This window comes from Athene noctua, chromosome Z (genome assembly GCF_965140245.1).
Source record: "Athene noctua chromosome Z, bAthNoc1.hap1.1, whole genome shotgun sequence".
Taxonomy (NCBI): Eukaryota; Metazoa; Chordata; class Aves; order Strigiformes; family Strigidae; genus Athene; species Athene noctua.
Window position 1 is genome coordinate 80,643,397 of NC_134077.1, and position 19,636 is coordinate 80,663,032.

The 19,636-nt window shown below is 42.0% G+C and overlaps 2 protein-coding genes across 3 annotated transcripts in view; one reads left to right on the forward strand and one right to left on the reverse strand.

Moving 5' to 3' along the window:
* Nucleotides 1-12,136, forward strand: part of SNX30 (sorting nexin family member 30) — a 58,956-nt gene extending 46,820 nt beyond the window's left edge. The window contains exons 7-10 of one of the 2 annotated variants that reach the window (XR_012635538.1): nt 103-189; nt 3,014-3,063; nt 4,875-5,027; nt 6,882-12,136. Coding sequence is in view for 1 of the 2 variants with exons in the window: in XM_074932178.1 (XP_074788279.1) it covers nt 103-189; nt 4,875-5,027; nt 6,882-6,941 (300 nt within the window). In the remaining variant the exon portion in view is untranslated. The remainder of the gene's footprint in view (nt 1-102; nt 190-3,013; nt 3,064-4,874; nt 5,028-6,881) is intronic. The other variant, XM_074932178.1, reaches the window with a different exon arrangement.
* Nucleotides 12,137-13,402: 1,266 nt separating this feature from the next.
* SLC46A2 (solute carrier family 46 member 2) lies at nt 13,403-19,425 on the reverse strand. Its single transcript, XM_074932673.1, has 4 exons — nt 18,357-19,425; nt 16,726-16,809; nt 14,975-15,131; nt 13,403-13,506 (listed from the first exon to the last, which is right to left on the reverse strand). Exons 1-4 carry the CDS (start codon nt 19,423-19,425, stop codon nt 13,449-13,451), a joined length of 1,368 nt encoding a protein of 455 aa, XP_074788774.1. The 3' UTR covers nt 13,403-13,448.
* Nucleotides 19,426-19,636: the final 211 nt, after the last annotated feature.

Here is a 19,636-nt window from a genome sequence, read left to right on the forward strand (position 1 = left end):
TCTTTGGACTGAATTAGCACTTAAGCTATATCATTTTGCACTTGTGGGTTGGGGAGGGAACAAAAGAATCCCTCTCACAGCTGTCTCTTCTCTTGCCAATAGAATGTATTGAAGAAGAGAGACCAAGTTCAAGCGGAGTATGAAGCAAAACTGGAAGCAGTAGCCTTGAAAAAAGAAGACCGTCCAAAGGTTAGCACTTAAAACTACTCTAAAAAGCCATCTTGCACTTACATTACTTCCCCAGAACTTCCCCAGAAGAACAGAGAAACAGAAATTGCTTTGTCTGAGTCTGGCAGCTTCTTTGCAGTATAAACAATTTCTGTCAGAACAGCAGTTCGTTGTTGGCAAGCTGGTGCAAAATGGAGACCTATGTGTGAATGTATATAACCATTTTAGCAATGTCGGTGCTACTGATCTCCTAATGTTCAGAGCAGGATGGTTCTGACCTGTGTAACACTTGAACAACAGCCAGCAATCAGTTTGAGTGTTCAGGGACATGGACTGAAGCAGTGGTAGAACAGACCCTGGTGATTTAGCAGTATGTCAGCTAGCTGAGTTAAGGCCCTAGCCCTGTCACTGCTGCACTGTATTGTAAAACATCTGGTTTGACTGTGGAAGACTCCATATTTTGCTCCTTCTGCTAAGGAGCTCTTCCTGTGTGGTGGTGAACAGACACTGCAGGTATCACTTGGTGATAGGTTCTGGCTGGGCTTCATGCAGAAGCAAAGCTGTGTACTGGTGTGTTTATGCTGCCACCTGCTTTCTGTATGAAGCAATGTGCAATATCACTGCAGCTTTAACCAGCAATGACAACAGGCTTGTTCCCTTTCTCTGCTTGGGGTTTTCTGGTTCCCCTTCATCTTTGTGTTAACTAATGCATGACTTTTCAGCATTAGGACTACTGTACAAGAATCTTACAGGAGGTTCACATAATGTCTTTAATCTAAGAAGCTGAAGAGAACCAGAGCATAGAAAGGCAAACTAGTATTTTTTTGATCTTGTGGCCTGTCATGGACTCTACAAATAGTGGTGTCTTAGGTATCTTGTGGTGCTCTTGTATTTTGGTCTTTTGCCTCCCCCACTGCTGGCTGGTGTGGTATGTACTCTTACTTCCTCAATGTAGCTTTATATAAGCAGGCATTTTAACAAGTTGTATGTAGGATAGGGGGAATTAAATATAGCATATCTAGCAAGCCAGTTGAGGTTTTTAAGCATTTTATGTTATCAAGATCTTGATGCAGTGGAACTGCTGAATTTTTTAATCTCTCACCTACTGAAAGGCTTTTGCATCTACTCCTCAGTGACATTATTGTGTAAAGCACACACCTTAAATAGCTGTCTAAGAATTTTTTGAATACTTATGCTTAGACTCTGGAGAGGAGACTATCTTTCGGCAACTCCTTATACCTCTTTTCTAATATAAGTCTTTTGTGATAACAAGATGAACAACTAATAGAACTCCTTGCATGTTTATGAACTACTAGCTCGTGGTTTTCAGATCCTTTCCACCTGGAGGGAATGTTGTCATCTGTAAGAGCTGTTAGCTCAGAGCTGTGGCTAGCAGTACATCTTAGATTTAGTGAGGTCTTCTGGTTATGACTTGCTGGAAACTAAAAGCACAGAGAGGGTTGTGGGCTGAGTGAATGCCATTTGTGTTCCTTTTATTTAACTGATTTGGCAGAAATTATGTAAAAAAACCCCCACAACCACCACACTACACTCCACACTCCCATACCTCCCCCCAAAAAACCCCCAAACCACCGAACCAAACCCTTAAGGTGAAAAAGGCCTACTTGTGGATCACAAAATGAGGGTTTGTTACTTGTTAATCTTTTCCACTGGAGGGCATTCTGGGACTCACTGTACACATAATCTGATTGTCTTCACAAAGCTCTGGTGTCATTAGGTCATTCTCACATTGAGATAATCAGCTTAGAACTCAGTGGCCTATAAATATGGAAGAATTGTAAGGGCTACTCTAAATGTCTGTCAGCAAATACTGCTCAGAACGCTGAGGTTTATACCAAAAGCATAGTATATGTGGTGTGTAACGGTATTAGTGTGGAGTCTGCATCCTTTCTGTTTCTAACAGGTGTAGTGGTGAAGTGCATTTTACCCATTTCTGACCTATGCTGGAGCTGGTTTTGCAGTAATCCAACCAACATAGTGAAGTGCAGGCATTGTTTCCTTTTGGTGAGGTGAAGTCTATCTCTGGCCTAATTTATTCTGTTCACCTCAAAGCTTCACAGTGTGGTGATCAATACGAACAATAAATATGACAGTGCAGAACTTGAAGTAGAAGGTGACCATGTGTATTTACAGAGAAGAAAAAAAAGGCTTGGGACAGTGTATGTTTTACAAGAACTAGGAAGGTAAAAATATAATGTACAAAGATTAGCTGCATAATAAATGCTGGATTTATTGTGCTTCAGGACAATTTGTTATTTGGTAATGATGCTGTAGAGGAGTTTTAAAAAGTGGACATGCTTACGCTGCACGTGATGCCATCTGCACTTCACCACACTAAATTCTAGATGTGAGGTGTATTGAGACTCTGGTTTCTTCAAGAACTTTGTGAAAAGGAATAGATGAAGGTGCAGAACTTTATATCATATAATGAGGTGACTAGACTCCTGAATATATATGCTCAGTTCTTACCAAATTTATGCTAAGTTCTTACCTGTGTATACATCTCTGTTTAAATTGACTTACTAAAATGGTGATGGGCCCTTCCAGAGTGTATTGGAGTTTGAGCCAGTTATTGCTTGGTTTTGGGGGTTGGGTTTTTTTGAGTTATTCAAATAACAACTTCCCCAAAAGTCCAATCTTCTTCCTTCTCAATTCCTAGTTGCTAGCTGCTATTTGGTGTCTCCAATGATAAAAGCAGATAAAGGCATAGCACTGATGTTTCAACTTATGTCCAAATTTGATGTTAGAACTATAACCTCCCTTATCATTAACCTTGCTCTCAAGTGCTTAAAAGCTGTTAATTAACTTTAAAATTTTGTTTCAGCTACTGAGTTGCAACTTCCATTCCGAGAAGCTGCAGTTTTGGAAGGAAAGGTATTTATACTCCCAAATAGGACTGGTGTGTCCTGCTTTCGTGATGCCTGTAGAGACTTAGCTGGAGTTCATTGCTGTTGTTCCTTAATTAGAGCGTATGTGATCCATTTGCTGACCACTGGGTTGTCTCTGTAGCTCTAAACTTGTACTGCCCTCTCAGCCTGACCTGTAGGAGATGGCTGTGACAAAGAACAGATTTATTTTTTTTCATAGCTTCATTGTGGTTTCAGGTCCTGGCAGAAGTAGTAGGAAGCTGGTGAGTGCTTAGAAACTAACTTAATTGGATTGGGAAATCTTATGTGGTTTTGCTTCTAGACTTTGTGACTCTTTCTTTTGATAGCCTAACCTTTCCTCATAAGATAGCAGAGTACTTATAAAATGGCACAGTGCATACTTGCCTTGAGGGGAGCATCTTCTAAACATTCAAGCCACTGGCTTGGTGGTTCTTGTCTGAAGCCTGTGAGAAGTTCATGTCTGGAGTTGTAGCAGAGTGGATTCTGTAGCCAGAAGTATAGTTCTTAGAGAGGGTGGGGTAAATGTGTAGCAATACTCAAACTGCTTGTAGTGTAAATCTAGTTGTGTGAATAAAGTAAAGTCCCATGAGTTTGAAGGAGGTGCTTCTTGTGTCTCAAACAGCTTTACTGGAGAATAGACATAGGATCTTTCCTGAGCTGATGTAATACTTCAGTGGTTGGCCCTAGTCCACGTCTTGGAAAAGAACCAGAGTTGATGTTTCTCCCTGAATCATGTACCTTTCCAAACTGCAAACTAGTAGCACACCTCTAACACCCTATATTGTTACCCATTAAAAGCTTCTTCTGTAGTCTCTTCATCTTCCTTCCTTCATGCCCCTCTTAGAAAAAGGGAATTTCATGAAAGTATGAGAGGAGCCACTACAAACTTCTGCAAATGTTCTTCATTGTGCCTTTTGCCTTTGTGGAAATCACAGCTTCCAGAGTGGAAATCCAGTTCTCACAGTAGTACTAGAGTCTCAGCAGTTTCTTCTTCTGATGTCTTGGGCTTAGTCTGCATGTCCTTACAGGCTTCCCATCTGTGTGGGCTATACAGCACAAGGAGAAGGAATAAAAAGGTGCTTGACAAAACATTTTAAAATTGTTCCTGTAGTTGCCTAGTGGTGTATATGATGTTATTTAAAACATAAGCAAAGAACACCAACTTCTTTGGCCTAAAGTACATCTGCCTTGGGCCAGTGACTACTGTCATAATCTGTTTAAATGTCTACCTAGGCTTGCAATAGGCTGTCCTTCAAGATTTCTCCCATTGCTTATGTGTGATTACGTGTCCAGTATTGAGCCCAAAGGCCTATAAGCCCATCCACAGTGATGATCATCAGTGCATTGCACTTAAGTTCTTTTCCAGCAGCCTGTGAGATTATAAGTGGAAACTCTGTAAACTAGAAGGAGAAGAGAAAGTTTGCTCTGGAACTGTAGTTGAGCTGCATAGTTGGAGAACTAGGAACTGAGCCTAAGCACCGAGTGCTCACACCAAATGACATGCGTTTTTATATGCCTCTAGCAAGGAACGTCTTCCTCAGTCTTCATATCTGGCATGGAGATGGACAAGCACAATTGCCCACTGCCTCAAACAGCAGAGAACAAATTGAGAAATCCCCTCTCCTCACTAATACAGAATTGGGGCTTTTCTCCCTGCAGCTATAACAGGTTTATTCAGGGTAACTACCGGACTGTTAACTTACCCTTTCCTCTGTAGCTTTGCTTAGTGAAGTCTGAGCTAATTCAGCAATCCAGCACCCTCAGTGACAGTTTCAATCTTCATTTCTTTTGCTGCAGGTACCCACAGATGTTGAGAAATGCCAAGACCGAGTAGAGTGTTTCAATGCTGACCTGAAAGCAGATATGGAGAGATGGCAAAACAACAAAAGACAAGACTTTAGGCAGCTACTCATGGGGATGGCAGACAAAAACATCCAGTACTACGAGAAGGTATGTGGCAGTGCTGGAGCATTGGCATGAGTAAGAGTAGTTAATTTTCCTCTGAGGTGGTGATAATTCTTCAGGAAATCTTCACGCTGTCTTGAAGAAAAGAATCTTGGACATCTAAATCAGTTCCTCTAGTGCTGTGGGAGCTGATCTGTTTCAGCAGTTTAGTATAATCTATTGAGTTGCTGGTTACGCTGAAGTGATCTGCATGAGACTAGCAGTCTTATGCAAGGCAGTCCTGTAACAGCATTTCATCCTGGATGCTTGTCTGCCTAGCATTCTTGAATTGAACAAATTACTGAGTAGTGGTAGTGGCGATAGAAAAGATCAAAACTGCATGTTCTAGTAATACTGCTAGACTAGAAAACATCTTCATTCTGCCTTTTATGAACCAAACTACGTGGGCTAATGTACATCCATGGATCCATGTATATATTACACCTGGTATGCATAAATTATTCTAATCTCTGTACTCTTGTGCAGAGTTCTGTCCCTTGTGTGTGGTAGTCCTGGAAATACCTAGTCAGGTGCCTCTGCCCTTTTTCAGTTGGTGCATGTGTACCTGACATTCAGTGTCAGGTTTTAAGTGAAAGGGCCTTAACATTTAACTGCATATGCTGCCAATCTGGTTTTCCTTCATGCTAGAACAACGCTGCCCAGTGCAGTGGTTGCTACGTTAAACACTACTAGGCTTATACATGGTGACATGCTTAATCTTCTTGCCTGTTGCTTTCTTCCACATCTACCTTACAAACTTGTCCTCTGCTGGGTTACTCTCCATATAATATTAATACACACTTCCTTTGCCCCTTCCAATGTCTGTCTTGTCAGTAATTCATAACTAGTCACACAGAACTTGCTTCACCATGGTGTTCTTTCTTCTGAAATTGCTATGGAGGGGAGTTTTAATGAGACTGCTGAACATCCATTAGTGCCTCTGCAATTGATGGTTAAATCTGTACGTACATCTTAGTTTTGCTCTTAGCTGCAGTAAGCAAGCTTTTTAGTAGGAAAGTGTCTAATCACCTCAGGCTACACAAGTAGAAATACTCTATTCACCTGCAGTACAATCAGCAAGATTAGAAAGAAGATGCTTGACAAGTGACTTGTGGATCTAGGAGCTGGTGCTGAGTTTGCCCATTCCCAGTGTTTAATAATATGGATTCCATGATCTATATTTGTCCAATTTGACTTCTAAGCTGCACATGGTTGAAAGACAGTAATGATACACAGCACAAGGACTGGAGTAAGTATACATGTCTGAGGAAATTACTCCAAAGCCTAGAGTGACTTTCTAATAACCCAGAAGTTAGACTCCACTTTTATTTTATTATATCAGGACTACCAGTTTGTTGTGCAGGGGAATCAAATCCCAGAGGTGTATCAGAGTACACTGTGTCTCTGAACTGCCTTCCCTAAATGCATGGGTTTTCCAAATAAGTTTGCTGGAGGTAGTCTATAATAGCTGCCACTGTCCAAAACAGTCCTGTCCCACAGTCACACCACAAAGATGTGAATTTCTACTAGAAACAGTTTGTCTGCCAAGCTGAAAGCTGTGGTGTACTTCAGTTCAGAAGAATCTAGCTTGATATTTGGAAATCCTGGGTACTCTGATTTTTAATGGCCTGGGCTAGCCATGACTTTGGAAAACTCTGATTTGTTTTCTGTTTGGAAACTGCAGCTATTCTTTCTGAACACTTTCTTGTCGATTGACAGTCTGGGTTTTTTCACCCTTCTGTAATAATCTATAAAGACCTGACTAGCCTTTCTTGAACTTGCATTCTATTGGAGAGGAATTGGTGAAAAGTTAAGAACTGATGTACAATCCATTTTTTAAATCTTTATTTCTTTCTTCAGTGCCTTACGGCGTGGGAGTCAATTATACCACTATTGCAAGACAAGCCAGAGACCAAATAAGAAGTAACTTCATGGACAGTCTAGCACTTCTATGCTCAGTACCACTAGACATACTGGAACTGTATGAAGGACTCATCAATTTAACTGAAATGCCAGCTGCATTTAAGCTGGAACAGACGCTTTGAAAACTATTTGAATTTTTTTCCTCACTTTCTGTGTTTAAACTGGGGTATGTTTCATCTTTTTGAGTTATCTTGAATGGTTCCTTCTTTATCTTATGGAGTGATTGGGGGTTCGTAGTGAAAGTGCACGGGGATCTTGATAAAACTTACCTCTCTAGTCTGGAAGGAACTAATGAGTGGAAGACTAAAAAGATGAAAATAAAACTCTACTGCAAGGTGCCAAATGACATCTTTATTACCATTCTGTTTTGTTTGTTTAAAAAAAAATATTATTCCTATGATACAGTACTCCCTAACCAATCCTTAGCTCTTTTTTTTGGATGGACAGGGAAAGGCTGGAAATGATTGCTAACACCCATGTGCTCTCTCTGGATAAAATGGTTTCTGGACACTCTTCTGTGTGGGAGTTGGGCTGTTCCTAGACAGAACATACCAACACCACCTGTGATGCAAGCATGAACTGTGGTTTTTGTGAGTGTGGCATGCTGTTGGTTCATACTGAGTATCTTTGTTTACCTTGGTGATTATGAAATAATGTCAGTTGGCTGAAGTGTACTTGTGACTGCCTTGGGGATCAGAATCAGCCTAGCTGTGGGAGTGAGTTGAACAGTGGCCATTCAAGGCTTATGGGAATGGTGGAAGCAAGTATGAGTCTTTAGTGTGTTTTTTCTAAAGCTAGCTCTGGAAGTTGCATGGTAGAATTCTCTTGGTCCATGCTTTAAATGTTGTTTGGTTTTTTTTCCTGAACTAGAGCCACTTTGGGCTTGGTCACTTAAGGTCCCTGCTGTAGTAAAAGTAGAACTCTGCTTTCTCTCCCCTTGTTTCTTTGCAGCAGCCAAAAGCCAAAAAATGTCACATGCTTGCTTACACCAAGCATCAGTGTGTCTGAAACTTGCCTTAAACAGGTTGGTGGGGGTAGATTGGTACCCTATTAGGTACACATAGTGTTCATACCTGTCTCCACTGAACCACATGGCAAGTCTTTTAAGACTACTTTTGGTGCAGATCTGTTTTATTAGTAGTTTTTCTTGGTTCTTTAGAAAAGTAACTGCTTCTGCAAGTCCTGGTTTTGCCCTTTGTCTTGTAGTCCAACCTCAAGTAAATTCCTGCTTGGAATTCCTTCCTGTTAATGGCCTTAGGAATGCTACTGTGATTCCCAGGGTCCCAGAGTCTTGGTTTAACAGCATGCAGATAAATACTTTTAAACCACCCTAAGTGAGGGGGTTTGAGGCTAATATTGGGATTTGGGGGAATAAATAACTGCGCACTTACTGCTAGGTTTGAGTGATTATTTGATCTCTGGCAACGTTCTTGCAAAGAATTTGAGCAGTAATTGAGTATGTGTAACTTCTGTGTTATGTGATGACCTGCCAGGTACCAGTCTGGTTTGGAGTTTATCCCTTCATAAACACCAAGTATACCTGAGGCCCCTCTACTCAGCTTGGTGACTTTATAGCAACTGTGAAGATGAGTTATTGCAGCAATGTGGTAGGTGTCAGGCTAATGAGATTATGTTCTCTGAGTGCAAAAGTCAAGTTTAAGACTAATTTTAAGAGGTCTTCCTTTTTGACTCAGCCTTCTTTAACAACTCTGTGGTACTAAACAAACTATGCTTTTTGGTTTAAGATCACAGTTTGGCAATATACACTTACTTGGTGTAAATAAGAACTCTGCTTTTAACTTGTTGTTAGGTCCAGAATGACAAGCTACTCTTGTTATGCAAGGGAAGAGCTTAAGGGGATCATCTTAAAGCAGTAACCAAGTGTTCTCCTCAATCTTTCCCTTTTAAAATAAGCGCTTGCATAGCATTTAACAGTCTGACCTTCAGGGTTACAGTCTTCCTATTTCCCACATGGACATCAACATGCTTTTTTGAGCTAGCTCTTGTGTGATAAATTGAATTTTGTAGTTGACTCTGCACCATCACTGCGAGTCAAGCAAAATGTATTTTGAACTAATATTTAGACAGTCTTCCCTTCACCTTATCAAAAAAAATAAAAGATGAATAGAAAGGATGCTGTGTTTTCTTTCCTACAGATGAGTAGGTTTCATCTGATGCCTTACAACAGCAAGGTCTTGTTCCCTCTTAGTTTTACATCAGACTGAAGTGGGTGTTTGGTTCTGAGGAATTTAGCAATTCATACCATACCTGTTCATGAGAAGCATAATGGACAGTGGGGAAGAGCACGTGAAGTTCAAATCAACATAAAACTGTTGAGGCTGGAGCTGTTGAAGTTCATATTAAATTTTCTTTAATCTGATGCCATTGATTCTGTGGCATGGTTTTTAAACTAGTCCTTATCCAAAGGATGTTTTGTTTTCAGATAAATCCTGTTCTGGCTAAGCTGTTGAAGGGCAGGCATGCTTTGCACTTCCAGGTTGGATTATCTGCCTCTGTGGCACCTGGAAGATGATTTGGAGGAGAGTTTGGAACCATGTGCCTTAGACTGTGGCCACTGACAGAATTTCTTTCATGATCTGGAACACCAAAACCTCTTAAGCCCCTGCAAAGGAAGTAAAACGTGACATTTACAAGAGGAGTCCTTTGCAATAGTTGCTGCAGTGTTAAGAAGGGTTTGTAGTGGTCTCTCAGCTCCTATGGGCTGTGGAGGAGTCTGTTAAAAGAGCTGTTGTAAATCAGTAGATAACTGTGAGAGAGGCTCTGAGGTGTGGGGAGGATCCTGACTGAGGTTTGGGGCAGCAGTGGCAAACAGGAGAACTACAAAATAGCGGGAAACTCCTGTAAGATGTGTAGTGACACTTCTAAAGAGTGTAGTTACTTATCTGCTGTTAGTGGGAGGCTGAGATCTGAACTGTTAGTGAAACTCTGACATGTTACCCTGTAGTCCTCACAGGATAGGAATCTCCTTTGGATGGCCCAAACCTTAAGTGTGAAAAGTGAAAGGTATTGGTAAAAGAAAACAGGAGTAGTGCAGGAGCTTCATCTTTGAGTAACTTCCTGAGTGTTCAGTCACTTAAGGTCACCTTCTGTATGTGCACTAAAATGTCAAAAGTAGCTGCACCCTTTCTATGAGCCTGTAACATGTGGGTCCTTCAACAGTCCTTAAACTAGCCCAGTTTTCCTCATAATCCATAGCCAGACCAAATTCCCTCTCAGAGGATGCGTAGTTCACTGCTGTTCTGGTTACTTCTGTGTAATTTCTGGGATGTTTGTTTCTTCTCTTAACTGGCACCAGCACAATAAAGCAAGCACTGAGATCTTGTTTTCATACTTGGTAATGAACTGTGCATTGTTCATATGTATCCTTACCAGGTTCTGACTCTTGCAATAAACATAGATGTTGAAACATCATGGCTTTTTCAGGTATCCATTGAAAAATGAGAAGGTAATAGTTGTAGTCCTAAACACACAAGCTCTTCTGATTTGAGTTGTATCAAAGAATAAACTATAGTTTCTTCACTAAAGTCTACTTGGATTTTTGTCACACTGACACTTGTGCTAAGAATAGAGTAGTGGGATAAATGGTGGGAAGAAACATCTGCAAGGCATGGGTGGCAGAGATGGTCCTGTGGAGGTACTGCAAGTTAGCCTTGCAGCAGTGGCTCTGCATAGCCTGTTCGTGATGCATATTGCTCCAGGTGTCACTCCTGCAGATGCCAGCATGTAAAAGAATTCCCTCCCTGACCACCAGGGACTGTTGAGTGTTTTAACAGGAGCCATGCTTTTGTTAAAACTTGCACAATTTAACTGACTATGATTATGATTAATTTTGCAGACTGTTTAAAATCCTGGTGCTGATAACAACTGAGCAAAATTGCATAGACTAAACTAGCTCATTTGATGTTCAGCCTTCTGTATATTCTGAAGGTAGAACAGTCTTTCCATTGGTGTATTAACTTTTACTACAACCAATAAATAGGGAAATGGGGTCTTTTTTTAAGGTAGGGGAGTTGCTGCTACTTGGCAGATACTTTTTTTTTTTTGTAAAATTGGGGATCACAGAATAAACTTGCCTTCTGGCAGTGTGAATGTTGCATTTTAAACTTTTTGGGAGTGCTGTTTAATCGATTTTATGGAATAAAATGGCAATGCTTAATTCAATGCTTAGCACTTTGGAGTCTTGCTGGGGTATCTGAGTTGTACAAGTACTCAAGTAATAAACTGGGCTAGTTTGAAGGTTGCATAGCTAAGGCACAGTACTTGTGCAGAAAATACTGCACTTTCCAAAAAGTGTAAGTAAATCACCCTTATATAAGTGGCATGCAAAAACGTTAAAAGGCTAGTTGCTGTCTTAGACTACTTTGAAGGCCTTGGTATACTCTATGCTTTGAAGCTAAACCATTTCCTTAACTCTACTGCTGGGATATGTGTCCAAACCTTCAGATCAAGCAGCAGGGTTGGGGCCCATGCCACATTCCCACTGCACAGGGAGACAGATTGCAGAGGGACAGTCTTACCATTGCAAACAGCCAAAGGGCTTTTGTCTTTAGTATATAAATATAAATCAGTACCATCCTTGTTCTCTTTTTGCCTTGTGCCTGCATCCTTCTGTCCCCCCTTAAGGTTAGGAGAGTTAGGCCATGCAGGTGAAGGCAATCTGGCTGTGTGTGAAGGTGGATCTCATTTTCCTCCTTGTTGGTGTCAGTACTGGGGACCAAAATGGTGTTGCCCAGACTCTTCTGCTTCAGCCTCTGTAAACCCACTCACCAGAACTAGAGTCACCATTCATACCATTAAAAACCAAAATGAAAGCTGTGAAAAGACTTGTCTGCTAATTCTGTGGGAATTAGCTAGTAAACATGTAAAAATGGGAAAGAGGCTTTTGTTTCCTGCACTTGACCAAATCTGGCAACTGTGCTCTTGTTCAGACTTGCAGGCTAGGAAATGTTGTCTTGCCTTCTGGTGCTGGCATGTTTCTATACCCTTTCATATATCTCTGTATAAATATACTTTGTGCGTTGTTTACTATGGAACTAGTATTGATGGAGAAAAACACTTTGAGGTAAAACTGTTTGTAATTCTCTATTAGTGTGTACATTTTTTTAAAATGCTCCGTTTGTTTACCTCAATTAATTTAATGGAATGGACCAATAAATGTATTAAAAGATTACTCCTTTACCTAGAGTATAAAGTGTCATTTTTTGCAGTGTGCGCCATTTAAATGTGTGCACTTATTTTGCTGTGCAGCTCACTATCTCATTGCAGAAATACCCTTAGAATCTAGTTCCACTGCTGATTTAACTAAGTAATCTGTGTTGCTGTCATACATCTGGTGTTACTTGAAAGTGAAGCCTGGAGCTGATGAAAGATTGCAAGAGTGTGTGTTGGGGTGGGGAACAGGGGTGGCAGCAACTTCCTCAGAATAAGCGGTTATGTAGTGAGTAATCAACTTCTGCTTGCTGCGTCCCTGGCTCAAACTGAAGCTGCCTGATCTGCCTCCAGTTTATTTCAGTTCCTGAAGGTTTTTAACTTGCCTATACTTAGTCCAGGAACTTGGAAGCCACTTAATCCTTATCAATTCAGTTAGTATGTAGGTAGGCACATACTTTAAGACCCAATTCCTCTGGGGCATCCTACTTTTGAATCATACTTGGATTTAGCTGACAACATCTCATGCTAGTTGCTGTATTGTATGAGGTCCCCTTTAATAGGAGTTTCAAGCCAGTATAAATTTGGGGAAACAAGGTAACTATTACCTGACATCAGTGTCCCTACATCTCCCTAAAGCCTGTAGTTCTAGTGTGCTTGCACTTACGTGTTCCTAACCTGTTACAAGAGTGGCACATCCTAGTGGAGTGAGTTGAAATGCAGGTGTTGGCTCTTGAGTCATAGGTGTCCTCCCATGAGCTCTGTTAAAGCACTGTCCAGGGACAGTGGGACAATCTCCCAGAAGTCAGGGGGATGAACATCTGCCCAGGAGTGTTTTATTGTAGGGATTACTGAAAGTGTCTTATCTTACACATCTTTTTTTATGGTGGTATTTCTGTATTTAGTGGTCTTATACATAACATTGGTCTGCTGGGCTGACATCTTTTCTGTAAGAAGACAAGAAGGAACTCTTTCTACCTCTTACTCTGCTTTCCCCTTCCATGTTGAATGATGTATCTAGATAGGCTGTTTTCGTTTCTACCCTGTTCTTGTCCCTCTGCACTATTGCTAACCAGCCTGGCAGGTTGCTGGAAGACTGCTCAGAAGACTGCTAATATGCAGTAGCCAATGCCTGTACTCTGCAAGATGATTTACTGCAGAAATAATAGGGCAAACTTTTTAGTCCTGGATCTGCTCAGTGGTTGAGAGGCTGAAAACACAAATGAGATGCTTCCTGTAAGGCGATTATCTGGGGCTTGATGTTTGGCAAACCTTCCACATTGGTAGCTCAGAGCTGATAAAGACAAAAAGATGCTTTAGCTGGTACAGCCTCTGTCACTCAGTCAGAATCTGTAGGGAGCCAGTGGTTGAACGTTGTTTGATAGCCACGATGCTGTAAAGAGTAATAAAAATGCAGGTTACAAGAGAGCTGCAAGCAACTTGCTTGAACTAGTTTTCCCCCATCAGTTCTTTAGCTCAAACTTTGCTGGGGTATCTGGCTGTTTGGCTGAGTGTTCATGTGATTCCTCTCAAGGATCTGCCAGCCTCTCTGAGTTATTCTTGTGTACAAGCAATGACATTGGTGCCACTTTAAAATTTTTTAGACTGTAAGCCCTAATAACCAATGCTTGTGTTGGTAATGGTGCTAGCTTCTCTTTGGAGCCTGTATTATAAAGCAGTTGAGTAGCTAGCAGTGACTGGCTGTTAAACAACAGGGTTGTGCATAAGAAACAAGTCACTCATGTCTGGAAAATATGAGCAAAGCAGAGCCAGGGGAAGGATGAGTATGAAGTAGCCTTCCACACACTGGTAGTCCTGCTGACACCAGGTGTCACATATATTGACAAGCCCAGAAAGCCTTTGGTGCTCTAGATGAGGCACAGCTGATGGTATAGGAACTTTCCATGGTGTTGCTTTTTCTTTTTTTCCTGAGTGATAACACTGAAGTCAGTATATGTAGTGCCTTTAAACTTTATACTATTGTTTTGTCAGAAAATTACAGGAAAACTGGGCAAGAATTTTGCCTGGGGTCAGATATTAGCCTATCCAGTACCTGCTTCATATCTGAATGAAAATATACTTGTTGCATGAATTAAATGCTGACATTATCACAGTTCAATTTAACTCAATACTGGGAGAGTCAGTTTCTAGTAATGCAACAAGTGAAGGGTCTTGGGGAGAGGATGATGGGCAAGCTTAGATTTGGAGGGAGATCTTTCAAAAATTCTGGAAGAGTACATGGAGATGCTGTTTCAGCTTTCTCTTAATTAATCTGGTTTTGTGCATAAAACTTGTTCTTGAAATTGTGCCTCTCAGTTGTGCTGTAGCTGTACAGTGAGGCAAATTCACTGGATCAGAAAAGTAACTGTTACCTTCACTATGTGGTAATGGTTTATCTTTGAAAGAAACACCTGTAGGAGACTCGGATTATTCATTTATCACAATGAGTAAGTAACTTGTAATGGATTTTTAAAATAATGTTTTACTTTGTGTAGGATTATCCCTCAATCTACCTACTACTATTTTCACAATATCAAGCACTACATTTATGTGAAGGCTTTGTCCCCTGCGATTGTCAACTCTTAAACTCTGCCAGATATTCATCCTACAACAATTTGTGTTACAATAAACAAAAAGAAAGTTAAAAACATTGGCTAGATCACTTGCAAGTTTCATTCTTTGAATCTCCTTGCTATTTGACAACTCATTTCTGCAAGGTTTGTTTCTCTTCCATTTTTTTTCTTTTTAGATTAAAAAAATATATATATTTCCCATCTGTATTACACACTTTACACCTAGAATCGGGAAGCATGGAGAAAATACAGCATGTCCTTTTGGACAAAACCATTTCTATTCCTTACCTTAAAGGGAGGAGACTCAGGCAGCCGACTAGAAAAGACAAAATGAAACAGAAGCCACTGTACCAGTTCATTGTGTTTTGATAGATCTTGTTGTAGATTGTAGATGTCACTACTCCTGTGGTGACTAAAGACAACTGCAGCAGGACAAACACCTTACCTGTAAAACAAGAACGTTGTTTGTTACCAGGGAGAAAAAAACAGCTCTGGTATCTCCCTGATGAATACAGGATTACCACTGCGTGGAAGAGCCATGTGGTCATTGCTTCATAAGCACCAGATGGCATAAGCTTGTATCTGCTTCTGTTCTAGACCAGAATTAAATGACTTTTCCTTCAGTTAGACATAAGACAAAAGATCCAACTAGAAAACTGCTTGAATATTCTAGATGTGGAGGTAGCTGCTTGGAAGGGCAGCAATAAACTGCTTTCCCTACAAGGTAGGAAAGTAGTCTTGGGCTAATATCTTTGGGATGCAAGAGATTTTAGTCAGGGTCTGCTTCTGCCCTATGACAGAAGAGTGGACTAAATGGCTAAAATGATAATGCCTGAAAGGGGGAGGTGCCTGTGATTTGTGTGGTGTTTAGGGCAGAGGAAAGGCAGAAACTGAATCCTAAGTGAAACAGGTTTTTTGTTGAAGTGCACCCTTCAGTTTCTGTTGTGGTAAGTGGGGCAAGGGGAAGTAACACAGCCCTGCTGGGATGTGCAGAGTAGGAGCAAGGTCAGGGCTGTGTGCTGAGCTTGCTGCCCTGACAGCCTTCTCCAGCGGCCGCCACCTAAGGAGACAACACAGCTACCAGGAGGCAAGGGCTGCTCTGCTGCGTCTGGTCTTGTTTGAGAGCTGGTCTGCCATCTAATCAGGTGCAGCCTGTATGGCTCATGGTGGACGTTAAAAACAACTTTATGATTAATAATAATGATTAATTTGGGGTGTGAGCCGCTGTTTATGGGAGGTAGGTGAGATTGCTACAGAGCACCTTGAGGAGCACAAGCAGCAGGAATGACCTGGTGACGGACCAGTGTGTTGTTCATGTGGCAGAAGGGAAAAGGATGCAAAGGATGGCTGTGGGAACATGTTTGGAGGAGGCACAAGTAGTCGTGGGCCTGAGGTGCTGTTTGAACGCATGGCTAGTCCTGACTGTTGTGTCTAAATCTAGCTCATCAGGGTGAAAATAGCCTTCAGTATGGTGTTGTAAAATGCATGTTTTACTGTTTTCTAATACATTTTTTAATAGAAGAGAATTTCTGCTCCTGTTTACCAAAAAGGGCCAATTTTTATGCAAAGGTTATCTTTTGTTAAATCTTGGTCTGACAGGAACAAATTGCTAGGTGGCACTTGGAGACATGTTTAGAGAGCATAACTGAAAAAAGGTGAAAGAAATCCATCCTTCCCAAAAATGGAAGAGAAAGAAGCCAACGTCTTGCTTCTCTTGGTTTTCCCTGGAGTACTGTGGTTTTGAGCAGCACCTCAGATATTTTCCCTGCCTTTGAGATGCACACTGGTAGTAATCTTTTGAAGCACATGCTGAAAATTTTGTGGGTAAGCGATGATGCGACCGAGAAGAATAAGCATGGACGTTACAATCTTGTCTTGCAAGTTTCTCTGCTCCTCCCTTCCCATTTGTCGTATCAGCTGTTCTGGTTTTATTATGTAAAGTACGGATTGCAGCAATAACTTACCTTTCTCTTTGTACCACAGGCTGGATGGAGGGATTTGAGGACTTATTTGATCAGTAAGGTAACCAAGGTACTTACCATAGGATGATCCTTCGACATGCTTGGATAACATGGACCTGATGGTTGGTAAGGGGATGAGGGCAAAGAGCATTACTGCCCGTGCTGCAATGCAACGAATATGTAGTTATCATCAGTACCTGCTCCTTGTCCCCCAACACAACTATCGCTGCTTTTGAAGACTGTGTGCCTCTGGCTTTGGCAGGGACTTTGCTTCACCTTTTCTTGTCCTTGAGTACCAGAAAGAAGTACAAATCTTTGGTAGGAGTGTAGGTCCTCACTTCATCCAAGGGATGGTGGATAAACCACCTATTGTTCCCACTAGGAGAGGTACTTTGCCCAAACCAGCTATGGTCTCTTGGTCTCAGCCCAAAATTACCAGTGTAGATGAAATACAGCACTGTCCTTTGAGATAATGAGGCCAGTGATTTGAATCTAACGAGCAGAGAGAGAAGCCCATGCTACGGCCTTGACAGGAACAGTGCTTTTATAACACTACAGTTTTTTTCTGTCTTGGTGCTTCTGCTTTCTCCAGTGTGGAAACTTTTAGGGAGATGGAATTTACCTCCCTGTCAGCAGAACCAACCTCAGTGAAGATTGGGTCCATGTCTAGTGTACTGAGGTGTTTCTGCAGTGCAGGGGATAAACATCCTGCACACTGTGTAGCAACATGATGGAGCTAATAATAAACAAGCATTTTTAATTTTTATCTTTTGTTCCCCAGCCTGATTGCCTAAACAAATAAAGTCTCTCAAAATTTTTTCCAGTGTTTGACTTAATAGACAAATATCATATCCTACTGTCTTTCCCTTTAGAATAACTTTGTTTGATTTTCAGTTTTCCACTCTCTGAAGGGGCAAAAAGAAAAATCACTTCAGGCTATTTCACTTAGATCTTTTTGCTTCTAGAAGCAAAACCTCAAAGCCATGCAACACACTATACTGTCAGATATGAATCATCCATCTCACTGCCACAGTGGTTGCAGTTCTTGAGTGTTGTTTTCTGTGTTCCTGCAGAGGCTACCTCCCAACAATAAACTTGCCTTTCCTTCATCGTAGCATGCTATTGTTACCTGTCCCTTGGTCCTTTATACAGAGTATAAGATTTGTACACTACAGTATCTTAGTTACTAAAGCAGCTCAAATGTTTCACTATCAAGTTTCCCATTGGCTATAAATGCCTTAATGTAACAAAAAAAAACTCACATCTTAAGATGTTCGCTTAATAGGAAACCTTTGTGAATTTATTTCTGTTGTAGGCTTAAGCCTTACCTCTTAAGAAACAAGTGCTCCCTGTTAATGGAGCGGTGATGTCTGACTAGTACAGGTAGCCTGCAACAATTTCCATGCCACCACAGTGTGAGTGTTGTTCCCCTGCTCAGATCTGGCCTATGACTATGTGACAAATTTCAAGACAACCGGCCTTAAACTGAGGCTTAGCAGGAGTGTATGCCTCTTCTGGATATTGTAGTGTGCTAAGTGTAAGAGTACAAAGGGAGAGGAGAATGATAAAGAAGCCCTCTTGGGAACTGCTCATGTGATGGTCTGCCACCTCCCCACTCTGAAACTCGTGGTGAAGCAGAGCAAAAGTCCTAAACATCCCAACCCCTTTCTCAGGGTGCACTTGCTTGTGCAAGCAGCCATTTGACTCACCAATGTAGAACAGGAACGTCCACTGCACAAAAGCCATGATAAGGATGCCAGCACTGAAGGATGCCACTCCAATCATGATCATGGTAATGTCCCTCAGGTGTTTGGAGAATACAAATACCCCTAGAAAGCTGGTGATGAAGATTACATACCCAGCAGCATTGCCGTAGCCGATCTCCACAGCATTCCAACTTAAAGGCTCCCTGAGCAAGAAGAGTGGGAGCACGTTCATTGCACCAACCACAGCGAGGTCATAGAGGATTGCTGCCACAAACAGTGTGATGATGGTGAGCTTTGAGGGGGACACTGGAGTGGAGCTGCTTCTCTCTGAAGGTTGCAAACTCCCTGCTGCTGCGGCTCCTGTGTGGGCTGGTAGCTGGCTGCCCGCCTCCTTTACACTGTTGCCTTTGGCGGGGCAGGAAGCTGCTGACTTGGGGACCGTCAGGACAAAAATGCTGTAGAGGAGGCAGAAAGCATAGCAAGCGATGCTGCAGCCCACCAGCACACTACCCTCTTGATAGCAGTCACTGAAGCCAACAAAGAGATAGCCAGATGCCATGCTTCCCAGAAAGCCAGCTAGGCCATACACCAGCTCAATAACAATGAGCCGCAGAGACCTCCTGCTTTCGGAGGACCCCAGGGATCCCAGAGCCATGATGCCTGCCCAGAGCGTGGTGAAACCGCCTGTCAGCCCATTGAGGGCAGCAGCCCCATACATAACCTCGATAGGCCAGCCCAGCAGGATCAGGAGGAGCAGGAGAGTTTTGGAGCCCAAGTAGCCAAGAAGAGGGAAGCAGATGGGGATCTTCCGATGCAGCCTGTCCCCCAGCTTGGACAAACTGTAGGCTGACACCAGTGGGCTCAAGCCTAGGACTAGGTTGTAGATGATATAAAAATTAGAGACAGCCTTCTGCTGAGCATCTTCCAGCACATGGGATGGAGCAGTGGCGTTGGTCTGGTTGTAGTAGTTCTTCACCACTAGCAGCAGCGCTGTGTCATAGAAGGCGCTGGCCACTTGGGAACCTGCAACCACGGGCTCAATCCATGCCCTCATTGCTGTCACCCCCACCATGCTGCTGGTTACTGCCTCTTCTGGGGGAGAGCTGTCTTCAGGGAGATGCCTGGGAGGAAATGACTCTTCAGAAGCTCTGCTCTGGAGTCATGCTTGGAGAGGAGCAGCGGAGGAAAGAAAGAAAAGGTCCGCTTGGGCTGCACAGAATCAGAAAGTTGTGCAAGAGATGATCTGATTAGGAGGGTATTTGTACCTCGCCTTGCTACGTATA

Excerpts from the sequence above, each read along its gene's own strand:
- SLC46A2 (XM_074932673.1), bottom strand. The coding sequence starts at position 19,425 with ATGGTGGGGGTGACAGCAATGAGGGCATGGATTGAGCCCGTGGTTGCA. Across the intron at positions 16,810-18,356 it reads GACGTTCCTGTTCTACATTG|CACGGGCAGTAATGCTCTTT; the intron begins GTGAGTCAAATG and ends GTTGCATTGCAG. Across the intron at positions 15,132-16,725 it reads TGTCGAAGGATCATCCTATG|GTAAGGTGTTTGTCCTGCTG; the intron begins GTAAGTACCTTG and ends CTTGTTTTACAG.